Source organism: Malaya genurostris, chromosome 1 (genome assembly GCF_030247185.1).
Source record: "Malaya genurostris strain Urasoe2022 chromosome 1, Malgen_1.1, whole genome shotgun sequence".
Classification (NCBI taxonomy): domain Eukaryota; kingdom Metazoa; phylum Arthropoda; class Insecta; order Diptera; family Culicidae; genus Malaya; species Malaya genurostris.
The window spans coordinates 25054683-25071071 of NC_080570.1; the positions used below are offsets into that span (position 1 = coordinate 25054683).

Sequence of the window (16389 nt, forward strand, 5' to 3'; positions counted from 1 at the left end):
ATTGTTTTTAACCGTGATGTTTTCTTTTGAGTTTTGTTTTTTTTGTATACCGCATTAAAGTGGACATCAATAAAACACCCTTTCCCTAGCCTTAGATTTTGTGATATTTATTTCGTACAATAATTACGAAAAATTCTTTCTACTTTCGATTACTGATGACTCGGCAATTCATTATTCGATCATCATCGCTTTTGCCGAGCTAACAGCAAAAATGCTGCTGACAAGTTCGGTAATAATTGACAGTTAACAAATTTGGTAGTGCTGAGATTCTCAGTAATTATTATGTTGCCGAGATGATTACCGATCTCTCGGCTGTGCAAATCTCGGCATTTTTTTGCCGAGATTCAGCAATAAAATTTAAGTGTGTACGGACAGCTAAAATCGGACATCTACGATGGGCTGGGCATGTCATAAGGATGTCGGACGACAGCCCAGAGAAAATGGCTCTTGAATCTAGTCCGACTGGTACAAGAAGAAGAGGAGCGCAGCGAGCAAGGTGGATCGATCAAGTGGAGGGTGATCTCAGAAGCATCCGTGCCTTGAGTGGCTGGCGACGAGCAGCCATGGACCGAGTTATGTGGAGACGTATGCTTGATACAGCAAAGGACACCCCAGGCCTATAGCTATTAGGTAAGGAAAGGTAACTGAACGAATCATCGCACAAAGCGTATCGTATAAAACCGACATTAATTTTTAAAGCAATTGTAAACAATTTTTATCCACGCTTGGCGTGTAGATATTAATAGTTTATGGTGCACACTACAAGACGCAACCACACGTTTCAAGTATTGCCCAATCTTACCTGTAAATTTTTGAACAGGGAAGTGTTACTTGACTCTCCATACAGTCCAGATGTTGCCCCTTCAGATTTCCGACATCTAACACTTGAGTTGTTTTGAAAAGCAATCGGGAAATTGACCCAAAAATGGACCAAAGTTGTGAAAAGCGGTAGACAGTACTAGTAATGAAATTCGTTATGCAAATGCAAATGCGTTTTGTACAAAATAAAATCACGATTTCGGAAAAAAAACTAATAGCAAGTAGACTGGAAATCCGTAGTGACATTTCTTTTTTGTTCTATTTATGATCGGGAACGACGTTTAGCAGTAGCAATATATTGACTAGATTTCTTACCTTTGGTAGTATTTTCTGTCTCAACTCGCAGCAAAAAATGTTTAATTTATTGTATATACAATCCTTATCTATGCCAGTGAGTGTCTATCTTTTTCTGTTGTCACATCGTTTAAGTAGTTGGCTACATTCAATCGCACACTAATTTCCTTGTTTTTTTTGGTTGTGAGTTTTGCTTTGTTCACACGTTTAAGATTTTCTTCTGAATTTTACACTTATTGAGATTGTAGTCCTCGAACAAACATTTGCAGATTTATTTTAATGATTTTTGTTACTGATTTCCATTTACCTTGTTTTTTTCCACATATCCGAATTACATTTTTCTTTTGACATTCGAGAGGAGCACGTATCAGATACACAATATTGGCGGTAAAAAAACGAAACTTCAATTCATCCGGTACGTGCTGCTGGGAGCATCGGTGAAAATAATAATGTCAGTTTGCATGTGTATTTGCAAACAACTTCGTGTTCGGGATGTTCTTGTGCAGAAGTTTGTCTCGTTACTATATGTTATTAAAATCCAATTTCGGACGAAACTGTGACACCATTTATTGTTAAACAAAAGATCAGGTGAGCTGTCGCTGAATTTTCTTATTAGCCGTTTTATCAGACTGTTTCCAGTATTGAAAAAAATAAGATCTTGATTTTCAAATTTAATTGTTAACAGCACTTCTAAAAAATTTTCACAAAATCTATAAGTGAAATTATTCGAGAGATTTGTCGAAAAGTTATAAAAATGGCCTCATTTTTGAAAACAATTTGCTGATTTTTTAATGTAAAATTATGTAGAAGTGCATTGATTGTATGAATTTAGTATAGAAAAATACCTAACCAGTTAGTAGCACAACTCCTGAATTTCGACGTTAGTGAGTTGAGATTTCGAACTATACACTCGCATACAGCATTGGGCTAAACATGAATAACAAATCTTCATTATCCTAGCTTAATATCGATACAACTACAACCTTCTACGTTCAGCGTCTTCGTCTTCGTATGTGTTTATTTCCATCGGCAATGGCAAAGAGCGCGAGAAAGAAACGGGGGTCTGAAAAAATAAAAAAATAAAACTGAACATTTATGATTTCTATTCCTATTTTTACACCTTCGTATATTTTTGATTCATTCTCTTGAAGCAGTTTTCTTTAAGTTTGCTTTCTGAAGCGTGGATTCAAAAGTCACGCGGTGCTGAAGAAGAGAAAGTTACAGTGGACAGAGATAACCATGGTCCGGCAAGGGCCTGCGATTTTTTTCGGCTACGGTACGGCTGCTGGAATTGGCTTCGGCGATCCGATGGAACTATCTTGCACCGGCCGATCCTGCCGTTCGATGCGGTTGATGGTGCAGATGGCGCCGATCCAGCCGGGTCAACGATGAACTCAGCAGTACCGTTACGAGCATTACGAGTCCACTGCACCAGTGGGACAGTGGCTGCGGCCAGGACGATCCATTCGGAGATGTCACTGTGGAAAAGAATGGAGTAGGAGAGACGGAAAAAGAAAAAAGAAATGGTAAAGTTATCGTTCGCTTCCGGTCGTCGGTGGTCGAAGTACGGGGAATACAGCCGGTTGGGAGCCCGGTTGCCGTGAAAATAAGCTGATGCAGAAGTTTTATGTGGGTCAGAGTGTTCCGGTGAATACGTCTTTTCACACTTTAAAGCTTTTAATTTTCTACAATATGATTTTAACAGAGTTAGCCTTAAGCAAAAAAAAAAATAAATCAATTTCTAGGTGAAACAAAATAAAAAACCACCCTACCATTGGAACTCGGAGCGAGTTAGAAATATGAGATGCTTCTTTTTTTTCCTGCCGGGAAAGGTTCATTCATTCCGTATGAAGCAACCTAACCAAGTCGAGTATATCGGCAAACGATTCCCTGGCACGTCGTCCACCGTTACGAGTAGACCGGGATCGGTAGTAGTTTCCCGTTGCACAGGCAAATAGCAGAATTACAAGTGCAAATACAAGAAAATCTTTGCTCGTTTATTTCGAGTAAATTCACCGCTATGCACGACCAGGGCTATACTTTTCGGTACGCCTTTTTGTTCGACGTTCTTTTTGTGCGGTGGCGCTTTTCTTTTCGCCACAAAGTGGCCAACCGTGCCGTTCCCCCGAGGCGGTGCTGCTATACGTGAATGTGCGCTATTTGAAACAATGGAAATTGTCAAGTAAATTGTACTTCTCACCGGGAAAGACTACGGCAAACATCCGAACCCACTTGGGAAAAACTTTGCCGGAGCGCGGGATGTTCCGATGGTTGCTATGGCGAAGACGGGAGCATGTTAAATTTCGTAGCCGGAATACTGTCTTCCTACTCAAGGTGTATTAAAGCTTATTAGAATCTTGATAAAATCTAGCCTGGTGTTTGCATTTCAACGAGATATTTGACACTTTAACTTTTAAGCTTCCAGGAGAACAAGGTAAGCCACTTATAGTTTTCGCCTTTCTCAGATAGAAAGGCTTTGCAATCACTGTGAAAATTGACTATGATTCGAATCAGTTCGTAGAGGTTGGAAAATGTCTGTCAGTATAAGTGACGATTCTTTCCTTTTTAATTCAGGATTCGATTTCTGGTTCCAGAGATACAGGAAGAAAATTTACATCTCAATTTCTCAAAAATGTCTGTTTAAATTTTCTCGAACACATAGGGTAAGGGCTCCCTATTTCATTTCATTTGTAAGGACGTTACATTAAAAACCTGATTTAGCCACCAAAATCACTACGATTTTTTCATATTTCTGCTTAATTCGCCTTGTTCCACATTGGGAATTGATTGACATTCCTTGGAAATTAAAATAATAATTAAAAAATTAGCTAAAAACACTTCTGAAATGTTCACTACTGTGCTCCTAATTTCATCTCAAAGGTTTTGTATTCATCCTATCGTTGGTCCTTTATTCATCCCTCTCAGCAGGCCGTTCAATTTTGTTGATTTTTGATCGCTTGTTGAACGATATATTGCACGAAATATTCGTTCAATTTGCTGGAACGGTTTGTTGTTGTTTTTTCTCTTGCAAAAATAGTGTGAAAATTAAGTTTTACCTTTACATAGAAAGAAAATTTGTTGTTATTCTACGTGAAGTAGAAGTATTGTGCAGGTATGTATTGTTAGTTTAAACAAATGAGTGGAGAAAACTTCAGAAATTCTGCAGTAAAACTAGTCCAACGGGGCTCCAACTCCTCATGTTAAAAATGGCTCAACAATGGACCTCTGTCTGCCGGGTTTGTTGAACGAAAAAAATGGCATTCGGTTCAACGGTCTGTTTCAAAATCGGCAAACGAAGGACCCGTGTTGGCCTCCCGTTGAACGATTGATTGGACTTTCATTGGACCAATGATACAACGTATTGGACCAATGAAGGACCACCGTTGAACGTTTTTTTCTAAGTGGGATCCCATAAATTAGCAATGGCGACAGCAATCAAAACCAAAATATTGCACTATTACACTCTCAGGTGCAAAATATCAGAATTTTCTTTAAAAAGGGCCTTATGCCAACTATGACACAACGCACGATATAAAAAAAACAGTTTGGAATCATTTCGACGTTTAAAATTGTTTGGATCGTTTTTATTACCTTTCGTTTCAAATTTAAAATTTTACTCTGCAGTTAATTTGGAGAATTTAAAAAAAAAACAAAAAAATAATTGTTACTATTTAGGCTAGAGTGACTATAATCAGAGTGGCGACAGCTGTTCGTTTGGAATGACAGCTCCCAGTTCCAAACGAGCAAACGACCTGTCAATTCAATGTAAAGCTAATGGAATGTTTGGAATTGATGCCAAAATTACGGATGAGATGTCGTCACTCTAGTTATAGGCACTCTAATTTAGGCATTAGCCCTTCTAAAAACAAAATGTAGAACCAGAGATGCCATTCATACAGATTTATCTGTATTGTATAGATTTTTGCGTTCGCGTTCGTTGAATCAGATTACAGATTTTCCAAGTTTAATACAGATTTGTAAAGGTTCATAAAAAGGCGGGTGGGTAATGTCAGAGACATAACTGGATGTCGTGAATACGAAAACAACTGACGGTTGATCAATTGTATGAATTATGCAAGCATTCCCCTTTTTCACATTTTTCGCAAAAACAAAGAAGGTTTCACTTGATCTCGATTAATGTGAATTTCACACAGCAAAAAGTGCACGAATCTAATCAAACTGTTCTAGATTCGCATTAAACTGAGGATATTTACCTTTGATTTGCGAAGAAGAAATCCTAATAGTTCTTTAGAAAACTTTTAGAGCCATTAAAACGGCTGATTTTGTGTGATGCTCCCCACCGTTATCCTCTTTTCGTTGTTTTTTCACCAATGCAAACAACTGACAGCTGCGACGTAATCGCTCTTGTTGGAAGCGAAACTAGCTTCGCAAACGACACACAATACATCTGCTCGCAGTGGCGATAGAATCCAAACTGATCCAAATTTTGTTAAGAGGTTTCTTTTTACGTGATTTCGTTTGTAGATTTTTCACTAACGAGCGGTCCTAACGGCTATAAAAATAGCCGCATACAGAATTTTAATGTCGATTATTTCATTTTGTATTTGCATTTCATTGAAAGAAACTCCTGCTTTCAGGAAGACTAAATTGTGGAACTCACTACGATATTAAGCGCTGTTCGGAACATTTTTCTCGAACGATTTGTTGTACAGCAGCAGATATTTTGTTCTCTTCCTCAGAACGCGTTCTGATTGGCTGGTGTTGACATGGGTCAAATGAGACAGGTTTTTCAATAGTGTACTATTGAAATACTTCAATGCTATTGCTATACACGTTTAAGTTGAAAAATTTCGATTCTATTGGTAGTTAAATTATATAAATTCTTTCACAGATCACTGAGCTATGAGCTTTAAAAATACGAGCAAGGCAAACGCGCCTTATGAATTATCCTCTTTGATACTCGTTTTTACCAAACATTTCAGAAAAGTTTAATTTTGAATTATTTGAGATTATGTCACACAACTGAAAATTTTATCATAAAATTGTGATCATGTTTCCGATGGCGTGTAGCAAAAATTATGTTGATTCGTTAGATACAACAAGAGATATTCACGATCAAAAACTTATCACTCTCTCAGAGGGTAAATTTTGAAAAGGCGCTCCATAGTAAAGTAAGTCGTATTCACGACAAAAGTAAGAAGTAAAACGTTAGAATTTTCTCTCTGAGTATCTATTAGTATTTGATTACAGTACTTCTTTAAAAGTTTATTAATCAACGGACAAATCACATGTCAAAATGGAAATCTTTTGTGCAAATGTTTGATGATGAACACTGATAAACATTTATATGAAAATTTAAAACCAATTTGAGTTTGATTTGAATTTGAATTTGATTCATTTTATTAGTGAAAACAGATAGAGCAGATACATATTTTCTATGAAAATATCTGGCATCTCTGTGCACAGTCGACGAAACACACACATTTAACAGTGTTGTGGTGACGTATAGCGGAAAGAAACCAGTGCTACTAGATTTGCCACAATGGTTATTTGATTAGTATTTAACACGCTCTATTTGGTAATATTAGAATCCGACACAGTTTTAGTTATATATATATAAATATCAATGATATAATTAAACTAATGTCACGGATACCAAAAAATACTTGTTGATGATAATTAGAAGAAGAAAAAAAAATTTTTTTTATTTAACATTATGAGAAAACTTGGCAACCTTGCGATACGGAATGAGATGAAAACAAAGCGCAATCAAGTGAAAAAAATGGAGGTGCAAATTTTCATCTCATATTTTTCATTGATTTTATTGCTAATTACCGATAATTTCAGAAGTCCTTAATCGTTGAATAAACAAGTGGAAAGTGAACATTACTAACTATAAAGTCATCCAACATTGAATAGTGGTGTAATTATGTGAAATAGTAATCATGTTTTGAGACGAATCGATTAGTAAATATTCAGAAACATGACAAATTGTAAAACTTCAGACGAAATTGGTTTCTAAATCAGAAAGTGAGTTTATTTTAAATGAAAAAAGCGATTGTTGAAGGTTTTTTAACTATTTTTTTCAATTGGAAAGTGTGGCAAAACCTAGAATAAATGTTTAAAAACGTTCCACAGTTTTGTTCAGGTACGTTTAAAGATATTATTAATGTTCAATGTTATGAGGTGAAGGAATGAGATGGAAATTGGAGCTGAGATGAAATAGGGAGCCCTTACCCTACTTAAATTGCATCCGGGTTCGAAATAATAGTGTGATCAGAGGAAATAGTTTCGATTCCTATAAATTAGTCAGAAAATTCTACTCTGATCCATAGTTGAGCACATTCGAAAGAAAATTAAGCATACATTCACTAAACAAATCAAACAATATTAAAAAAAACCTACGGTTCTCTTCAACTCTTAAAGGAGGAAAATAAATACTCCCTGCAGAAGGGTGAATAAAGTAAAAGTCGACAACTTTTTCAATTTTTTGAACCCTGTTGCTGACAATTGACACATTGTCGCAAAGCTGAATTACCGGTAGCGACACCTGCCAATGAAATATGGAACCAAGAAAGGAGGATTCTTTCGAAAATTTTCATATCGGCAGTCGTGATTTGCAACATTTTTATCGTTTATTCAATAGTACTAATAGATATTAGCTATTAAGGTACACTTGGAGTAGAAAAAAAATCGATTTCAAAGTGATTACTACTACTTCTTTTTAGTGTAAACTACGATTAAACATGGAAAATCTTCAGAAATGTGTGAAATTGGGTAAGGTTAGGTTTTTTCGGATCAATATTTAATTAAACTGAAACCAGTGTAATCTTGATTTCTCGAGTACTAGAATGTATAGCGATCGATTTCTATTTATTTTAGATACTTTATTTGTTATTTCCAGGCATTTGAAAAATGGTATCAAACCAAGTTTAATGCTCTATTCCCGAATAAACGGTAGATTTCGCACAACGAACTAAGATCAACATTACCACCTCAGAGTAAAAACTTTTTCTTCAACTTTCACTATGATTTATCGAATGAATTTGCCCGTTTTAATAAGAAATCGTTGAAAAGGTGGAGTAATTAGAAATTTTCCTACCGATTTGACAGCTCTTGCTGAAAGTATCATCTCTAAACAATCAGCGCCTCTACATTTCAGTTTTGCGACAATGTGCCAATTGCCGTCATTTTTCATGGTAAAGATTTAGGTATGTTACTGAAAGTGTGAAATGTGTGAAAATTGAAGTGTTTATTTTATTTTATTTTCTCAGTAGTGGTGTGTCATCTAGCGTTGTTTACAACAATGAGAATAGAAGAAGCAGGATACTGGTGAGATCGTAGCATAACAGCAATATTACTTCTTTGAGCCGAAGCATAGCAATTTTATCCGATTTTATCACAACCCGTTGATTGAAAGTCATGTAAACGACAAAATAATATGACGACTCTACTAATGAGACGACTATTGGTGCAATTTGTTTGGTATTTGTTTTCTGTATTACTCAGTTGCTGAAATTCTGAAATTCGATAAAAAGTAATCAATTTTCTCCCGAAATCACGACATTCACAATTGATTATACAATTTTATAATCGCTAATAAAAAATTAATTAGTTTCCCTGTCCGTTCTGATTTTGTCAGCTGTTTCTCGTTACTCAAATATGCCACTGGTTAGTGGGTTGCTAATGGAAACGCTTAGTCATGCAGTCATAGATCAGCTGACAGCAACAGAACAAGTTTCCATCATTGGGCACATTTTTCAAAATATTTCGACAGTGGTATTTCAGAGAAAAAAAAAAGCTACAGAACTGATATACAATCCTTACCGCGAGAACGTGCCAAGTCACGTAAAGAAACTGCTGATCTGAGTTTTTGTTCGTTTTCGCTACCCCGTTCCTACATATCACGCGCGACTTTCCTGTCACGGTGGGATTGTTGTGTGCTTTTCCATGGTTTAGGATCCGTTTTGAAATACTGTATGGCTTCGTCTCACGGGGAAACTTTTGATGCACGTTTCTCCCTGGTACCCTCCTCAGTTGTGGTATGCGTGGTTTCATATCATGCCAGCTTACTCGAAAACGGTTCCACTATTTATTTCGAGTTGACTGTTTCATTTAACTGTTTAATTTAATTTTGTTTTCAAATCTGCTTCTTCCCCGGTTTGCGAAAATGTCATACTTACAGATACATTTGTCTGTTTTAAGACACTTGACGATGGTTTGCTGCAATGTCGGCACTATGTCCAAGCATATACTGACATTTGCCGAGCTTTGAATAAGAACTTGTAGAATAATCTCGATTATTTTGAACAACAAAAGAGAAATCATAGATTCAAGAGCTTGAATGTTTAGAACAAATGTTACTTGTTTCAAGAAAACTTTGGCTGAAACAACCCAGATCAACCAAACCAAAAAAAAGTGGGTGGGTAATGCCAGAAACATAACTGGACGACGTGAATACGATTAAAACTAACACGTTTTTCATACTTCTGAATATTAAAAATCGTTCTCATAAGTTGATAGATCGTGTGATTTTTTCAATGTTTATTCTAACAGTTGAAAACAATAGTAAATTGTATGAACTTTATACTAATAGTATATATAATCGTAGTTCGCAAGCTCACATTTCTGCTGGAACATTGTCATGCCCTCATTGCTACACTCGAAGAGCTGAGCTGAGCTGAAGTAGATCGCCCGTAGTTGCACTTCGTGATTGACCGAATGAGTGGGAATGTACAATGAACCAAGAAAATGAAGCTTGGGAGAAGCAAATCATTTTCACTGTACACACCCACTCACTCCTAACTTTTTATTAAATGATCAATAACGACGCTGGCTACGACCAAAGGCTGTGCTACTGAGGGAAAGGAGGAATGTTTGGCCGATACTCGTTGTTTCAAGAGACCGCGGATACCACTGTTTCTCCACGAGTATCACGGGATAGGAGATTTTTTAGTAGGGAGGGAAAGAGATCCGGATATGTTTTGGTAAACAATATGAGCTCAACAAAACCTGATTTTCGATAGTCAGGAGAGTTATAATAAGTAAGAAAAATATAAAATATCTCCAAGGAACGATCTCACCAGTATCCCTTTTCTCCTGCTCGCTCTGCTGTCAGCAACGCGAGATGAAACACGATCACTGAAAGAATAAAATAAAAACACTCGCGAATGGGTCCGCTGCAGACCCATCCTAGACCTTCAGTCCGAATGACACGATCGACTTGTAAACTTTCATACATTTCATAGAAATTCGACAACATCGACAATGACATGCAGACGGCGCATCGATCGGTTAACAGGCTAAAATCGTTGAATTTTGTGGCGGTAAATTCTCAGTTTCCGCCGCTTGAGCATCTTTAGTTTCGCGGATCAATATTATTCAATAAATAGCACTCTCCCCACTAAATACACACATGCCACACCTGCACTATCACTCATATAACTATTTCAATCAAATTTTCAACTATACGTATCAAACAACACATTGAAATTATACTTTTTTGAGAGCAGCACCAGGACACCGCATCGCACTCCCAGTGATGCCAACTCTTCTCCTCTGCTCGGATTGCTACACTCGAAGAGAACATTTAATCAGTCGGAAAACAATTCCCTATGTTCTCTACAAACAAATTGAAAATTGATCGGAATCGCATTTCTTCTTCCAGCATACGAAGCACGCACTTCATGGTTATCAATTCACGAACATTAAAATAACAACGTGATTTTATTTGTGTTTAATTTAGATAGCAATAGGAATTAAAATGCGACACCATTACAGAAATTGTACCTGTCTTTACTTGGCTTAACACGTTATTCTAATTCCTACCGAAACTTAAACTTGTTTTAATCTCATGTCATTCTCTACCCATAAGCCACCGACTAAACAGTGCAAATTTCTTAAAAGTTTTACCTAATTGCAGTGAGTGTAAGAAGTTTTTGTTTTGGGTGTAGTTACGCTAGTAAAGTGTCAGAAGTTGGACGTTCGTGTGGATGTTGAAAGTAAGTTGAGACACGATTGAAGTAAAGTAAACCCGTACCGTACTGTAAGTAGTTCGACAGTTGAGCTAATGCCGTGTAGACGAGGGAAAGTATGCGGAAACGTTGCGGTGTACAGTGCATGTATGCATAACGAATTACACACCGTCCTTGCTTCCTTCTCAGAAGAGCGAAAAAAAAACATTTCGGTTTACATCAGCAGATGCGATAGGAACTATCGTCATGACGCCGTGATATGGCGTGGGATATTGTCTTGTGTTGTGCATTATTCCAGTTGTTGTTGTTGTTGCTTATCATAGGAAAACTGCATTTTCCTTTTGGATGATCTGGTTTTATTTGGATTCAGATACAGGGACTTAGCAACGATAGTCATATTTACAGAGAAAACGACAGCCAGGCAGCGGCGTATTCTCCTGTACTTCAGCCATTGACAGTAGTGGCACGTATCCAGGGCGGTATAACAGTTCATTTTAGTGAGTGAATACGAAGGTCACACGAGTGGGAAGTGATGAATGAAGGAAAGACTAGATAGGATAGGGGAAAATATAAAATAAGTCATTTATAAAGTATCGGATACATTGAAAGATGTACGTTTACTTCGTCCAATTGATCTGCTGAAATAGTTTTGAGTTAAATATTGATTTTTAAAAATGAAAATGGTTACGATGCCCCTGAGAATGTCATCAAAAACAGCGTTCCACTGAAAGCATTGAAAACAATGCTTTCAACCGGAGACGTGTACTTTGCACTTCACGCCGTAAAAAAAACTTCGAACAATAATCCATCTCATATTTTGCTACAACACCGTTAACCTATAAAAGTTTTCGTTGAAATTCTGGTTTTGAGATTATTCACGTTTATTGTAGGCACTTTAGTTAAATTTGATAGAAACTTATAACATTGCTAAAAATTGGATGATTGAGTACCAGAAATTGGCTGCACTGCCAACATCGCTACCCACTGAGAAAGTGGTTTGATTTTGTTGGACGGTGAGCGTTTGTTGAACGGCTTATTGGACGTAATATTCGTTCAGTCTATTGGAACGGTTTGCTGTTGTATTTTTTCGTTCTATAAGAATAAAGTGATCAGCTTCTTGGGGTTGTTCGACCCATTGATGTGGGACAAATGATCCATTTTTAATGAGCAATTGAGCTAGAGTCTCATCCCAAGTAACATTTTAAATATTAATGAATACTTATAGCTGTCTTCAATGCTACATCATAAATCTTGCGTTAAAACTTTAAACTCCACGAAAGCCCGCTGAAAAAGCATATTCCTGCCAAGTGAAGGTTTATAAAGCAAAGTGAAGAACCAGCATAAACCTACGTTAAATTTTCGAATTAAAAAGGACGAGTGTGTAATGTCAGAGACATAACTGGATGTCGTGAATACGAATAAAACTGACACGATTTCTTTATACTTTCGAATTCGAATTGATAGCTGATCAATTGTGTGAATAGTGAAACTTTTGATGTTGATTATCTCATCTCATTTTTCTCGAACGATCTTCGCACAGCGAAAGGTGCACGAAGCAAAACAAACGATTTTGTATTTTCACTAAACTGATGATTTTTACCTTCGATTTGCAAAGAAGTAATTTTAATTGTTCTTTAGATAACATTTAGAGCCATTAGAACGGCTGATTTTATGTAATGTTGTCCACTTTTCGTTTCTTGTTTTCTTTCTCTCCAATGCAAACGACCAGCAGCTGATGCAATCGTTCTTGCTTGAGTTGAAACTAGCTTTGCGTACAAACCGACACATCCGCTCGCAGTGCCAAATGATGCGAAACTGGTTTAATGCGTTCTCGCCTCGACAACCGGAAGGCAAATGAGAACGACGTTCTGAGCGTTTGAGGTTTTTAACCACGCAGAAGATGCGCTCTCTGATGCCGGTGTTTGGATGCGTCTTCTCGCCCCGACGTCTGATTCCATCCAAGGCACAAAAAGAAATGATCGATTTTCGACCACGGTTCCCCTTTTATAACGTTCAGTTGAAGATATGTACCTGACTACCTCAAAATCGTCGTCCTTGCGCGAAAAATCCAAGCGAAAGTAAAGAGTTTTCCGCGTTGTTTTCAAATTTTGAGAAAACTTAATTTTTGAATTGTTTGTGGTTATCTCACACTGTTCAAAATATTATCATATCATATTTTTGATGAAATAGTGAAAGAATTATGTTGCTGCCGGTAATACAAGTCGAGATATTCACGATTAAGTTCTGCCCATTCTTCCATATGGGTAATTTTGAAAAGGCGCTTCATAGTAAAGTAAGTCGCATGCACGACAAAAAAAATTAAGAGCAGCTTTACGATCAACATTGAATTTATTCGGATGGAATGAATTCCGCTTATAAACTGTCATTTTGATAATATTTTCCTTGACTATGTGTGTGACATGTCGGCTTTGAATGAGAAGCAGTTTCCGAACGTAAAACCTTCATTCGTTTTTATTTGAAGCGTGAATGTATGGATAATATATGAATTATAACTAATAGTCTTGAAATAAATGCAGTTTTTGTAAAAATCTCCATGATTTATGAAAATTATTTTTATGTGCAAAAAGCAAAGTCTTGGCATTACATTCCTTTTGTGGAATTTGGCCTTTCTGTTTCAACAGACTTCGCAGCCGATTTTTAGCGTACAGAATCATTCAATGGCTAGTACTATGAATCCTACTGACACTAAGAATCCTTCCAGGTTGGGGCTCGAACATACGACAACTGGCTTGTAAGGCCAGCGCCGTATGCATTGAACCGCCGACCCGGGTCATTTTTATATGATTCATCATTATTATAGTTGTCATAAAACAGGTAGGGGTTGAAAAATCATTTACCAAACTTCTATAAATTTTAATCAGAACCATAAGGCATTCGAATTGTTACTTGGGATTAGATCGACTCTTATTAGCAACAAAAAGCTTTCGGTTGGATTTTGTCGACCCGCATCGGTCCGATCATCGGCCCGATCGTAGTGCTGCAATTGGCCATCATCGGACAGTTCTGCACCATTTGTATCAACCGCGACAACCTGAAAAATGTAGCATTATAATATTGATCCGATTAACCCAAACGAAACACTTTCCCACAGTCCAGCATTACCACGATCTCTAACCAATCCTTTTCTGATCACAGATCATAAACTAAAACCGAACATGTACTAAAATCCTTTACATCCTTAATTTTGTAAGTACCTTGCATCCAAATTAGTAACAGGTCGTAAAAACACTTGACGATCGTTACATTTCCCAAGAACTTTCGAGTAGAAATGCAACATTTTGACGGTGTCTCATTGACATTTCTGCTCGAAATTGTAAAATCAAAGCAATCCACGCCACCAGTGTTTTTCTATGAATAACGCCCTACGAATCGCTAGCGGCCGATGTCGTGCTCAGTCGGTTCGATAATCGGGGCCATGATCGGACCTATGCGGGTCGACAAACTCCACTGGGAGTATTACGGATGTCAATATTTCATCGATCGATCGATGAATGTTTCGACTTTGGTTTCAAATCCTATTTAGATATAGGCGTATATTCTCAGATCACTTTTTGATTAGTCAATGATTTGTTCGTTTATCTTTAAAAGGCATGCAAACCACTTTCCTTCTATATGCACTGAATAAATGAACATGAAAAGAGTTTCGCCTTTTTTCGATTTGTTGACTTTTATGCTTCCTGTGTGAATTATGAAATTATGACCAAACGCATTGTTCGTGAAATTGGCTAGTTTCCGCGACTAAGACAAATCTCGGTTAAATTTTGATTAGGGCGTATAAGCAAGTGACAGTTTCTCTTTGTTTACTTTCTCTTCTATTAATTACCAAGCGGTTTCCACGTTTATCACTCAACTCTTTGCATGAAATGATACCCGAAACTTTCGACTTTCAAACAGAATAGTGATATCAAAGAAAATCTTTTTAATCACATCACAAAAATCGAAAGAGGGAGTGATTGAAGAGAAACTGTCACTTGCTTATACGCCCTAATGAAAAATCAACCGAGAAATCTGCGGTTAATTTTATCGTCTCATTTACTATTTCCAGTAGTAAAAGGTACGGAAACCATCTAATCGTTCTTCTTGACTAGCAATTGAAGTATTGTCCTGTTTTTTTTTGACATGGAACCAGAGATGGCATTTCTCCAGAGTGATACACGCTAGAGTCAGATTTTTGCCACACCGAGGATGAAAAAAACGAAGCACCGCACAAAGAGGAAAGCGCACTTCTTCTCAGTGTCGAATAGACAGCATTTGAGTGTGTGCTTGTGGTTAAAGCAGCTGGCGCGAGTGAAACACATTCTCTTCGCATGAATCGCTCACACGCGCTCTCGTCTAAATACACCCAAGTGACCACTGGCGCGTGATGGTGAGCGAATACTTCTGTGAACTTCAATTAATAGAGAGTAGATCTGGCCTTGCTATGAAAAATTTGCAAGGAAAACCGAAAATTTTACGATAAATTGTTTTATTTTGCTGATTTTGCGTGTCCACGCTTCATCTACGAAAACCATACAGCAGAGTGCTCACCGGCGTGTACACCTCTGTGAAAGTATCTGCATCCACCTCAGAGAATTTATTAGCTAATGCTCTAGCACTTTGGTGCGATTCAGTGGAAGAGGTAAAAGGAAATAAACTAACGCACTCATGATGCGTGCACACTTTACACAACAGTGGTGTATAAATGTGAAAGAGAAGAGCTCTCGTTGAAGTTGTCAGTGCGAGGGGAGAAATTTTGTTTGCTCTTCGTCACACAGAGGAGATAGACATCTCTGCATGGAACACGGAGGGCGAAACTTACGTAAACAAATAGAATGGCAGTGTCGCCCTTTATAGTTCTTTGTGTTACTAAGATTGCGGTTTTTGTAGAGCCCGCTTTTTTAGACAAAATTGTAGGATTTTTAACCATTTTTTTGTTTACTTTTGTAAGATTCAGGGATGCCAGGTCATTTTTTTCCAAAATCTGTGATCAAGCCAAAACCTGTTTGTGAAAATCTGTGCACGTTTCCCGTACCATAATAGAAGATCGGAATCAATTTGGCGAGCAAAAAAAAAAGGTCTCACTACCAACACGCTCTGTACTTTTTGGTGCTAAACTGTGCTCGATTTCAAAAATCTGTGTATATCTGTGATTAATTTCAGAATGTGTGAAAATCTATGGTCATTTTAAGAAATCTGTGCCATTTTCAAAATCTGTGCAGAAAGTTGAAAATCTGTGAAACACAGTTTAATCTGTGAAACACAGTTTAATCTGTGAACCTGGCATCCCTGGTAAGATTCGCTCTTCTTTTTTTCGCCAAGTTTGTATTCAAGTTTTATTTGC

The 16389-nt window shown here is 37.3% G+C and overlaps 1 protein-coding gene across 2 annotated transcripts in view; it reads right to left on the bottom strand.

Moving 5' to 3' along the window:
- Positions 1-1217: 1217 nt before the first annotated feature.
- The window catches only part of LOC131435331 (uncharacterized), a 416567-nt gene continuing 401395 nt past the window's right edge, over positions 1218-16389 (bottom strand). The window contains exons 8-9 of one of the 2 annotated variants that reach the window (XR_009230479.1): positions 2234-2591; positions 1218-2176 (exon numbers count right to left, since the gene is read on the bottom strand). Coding sequence is in view for 1 of the 2 variants with exons in the window: in XM_058603098.1 (XP_058459081.1) it covers positions 2428-2591 (164 nt within the window). In the remaining variant the exon portion in view is untranslated. Of the gene's footprint in view, positions 2592-16389 lie in introns of both variants that reach the window. The other variant, XM_058603098.1, reaches the window with a different exon arrangement.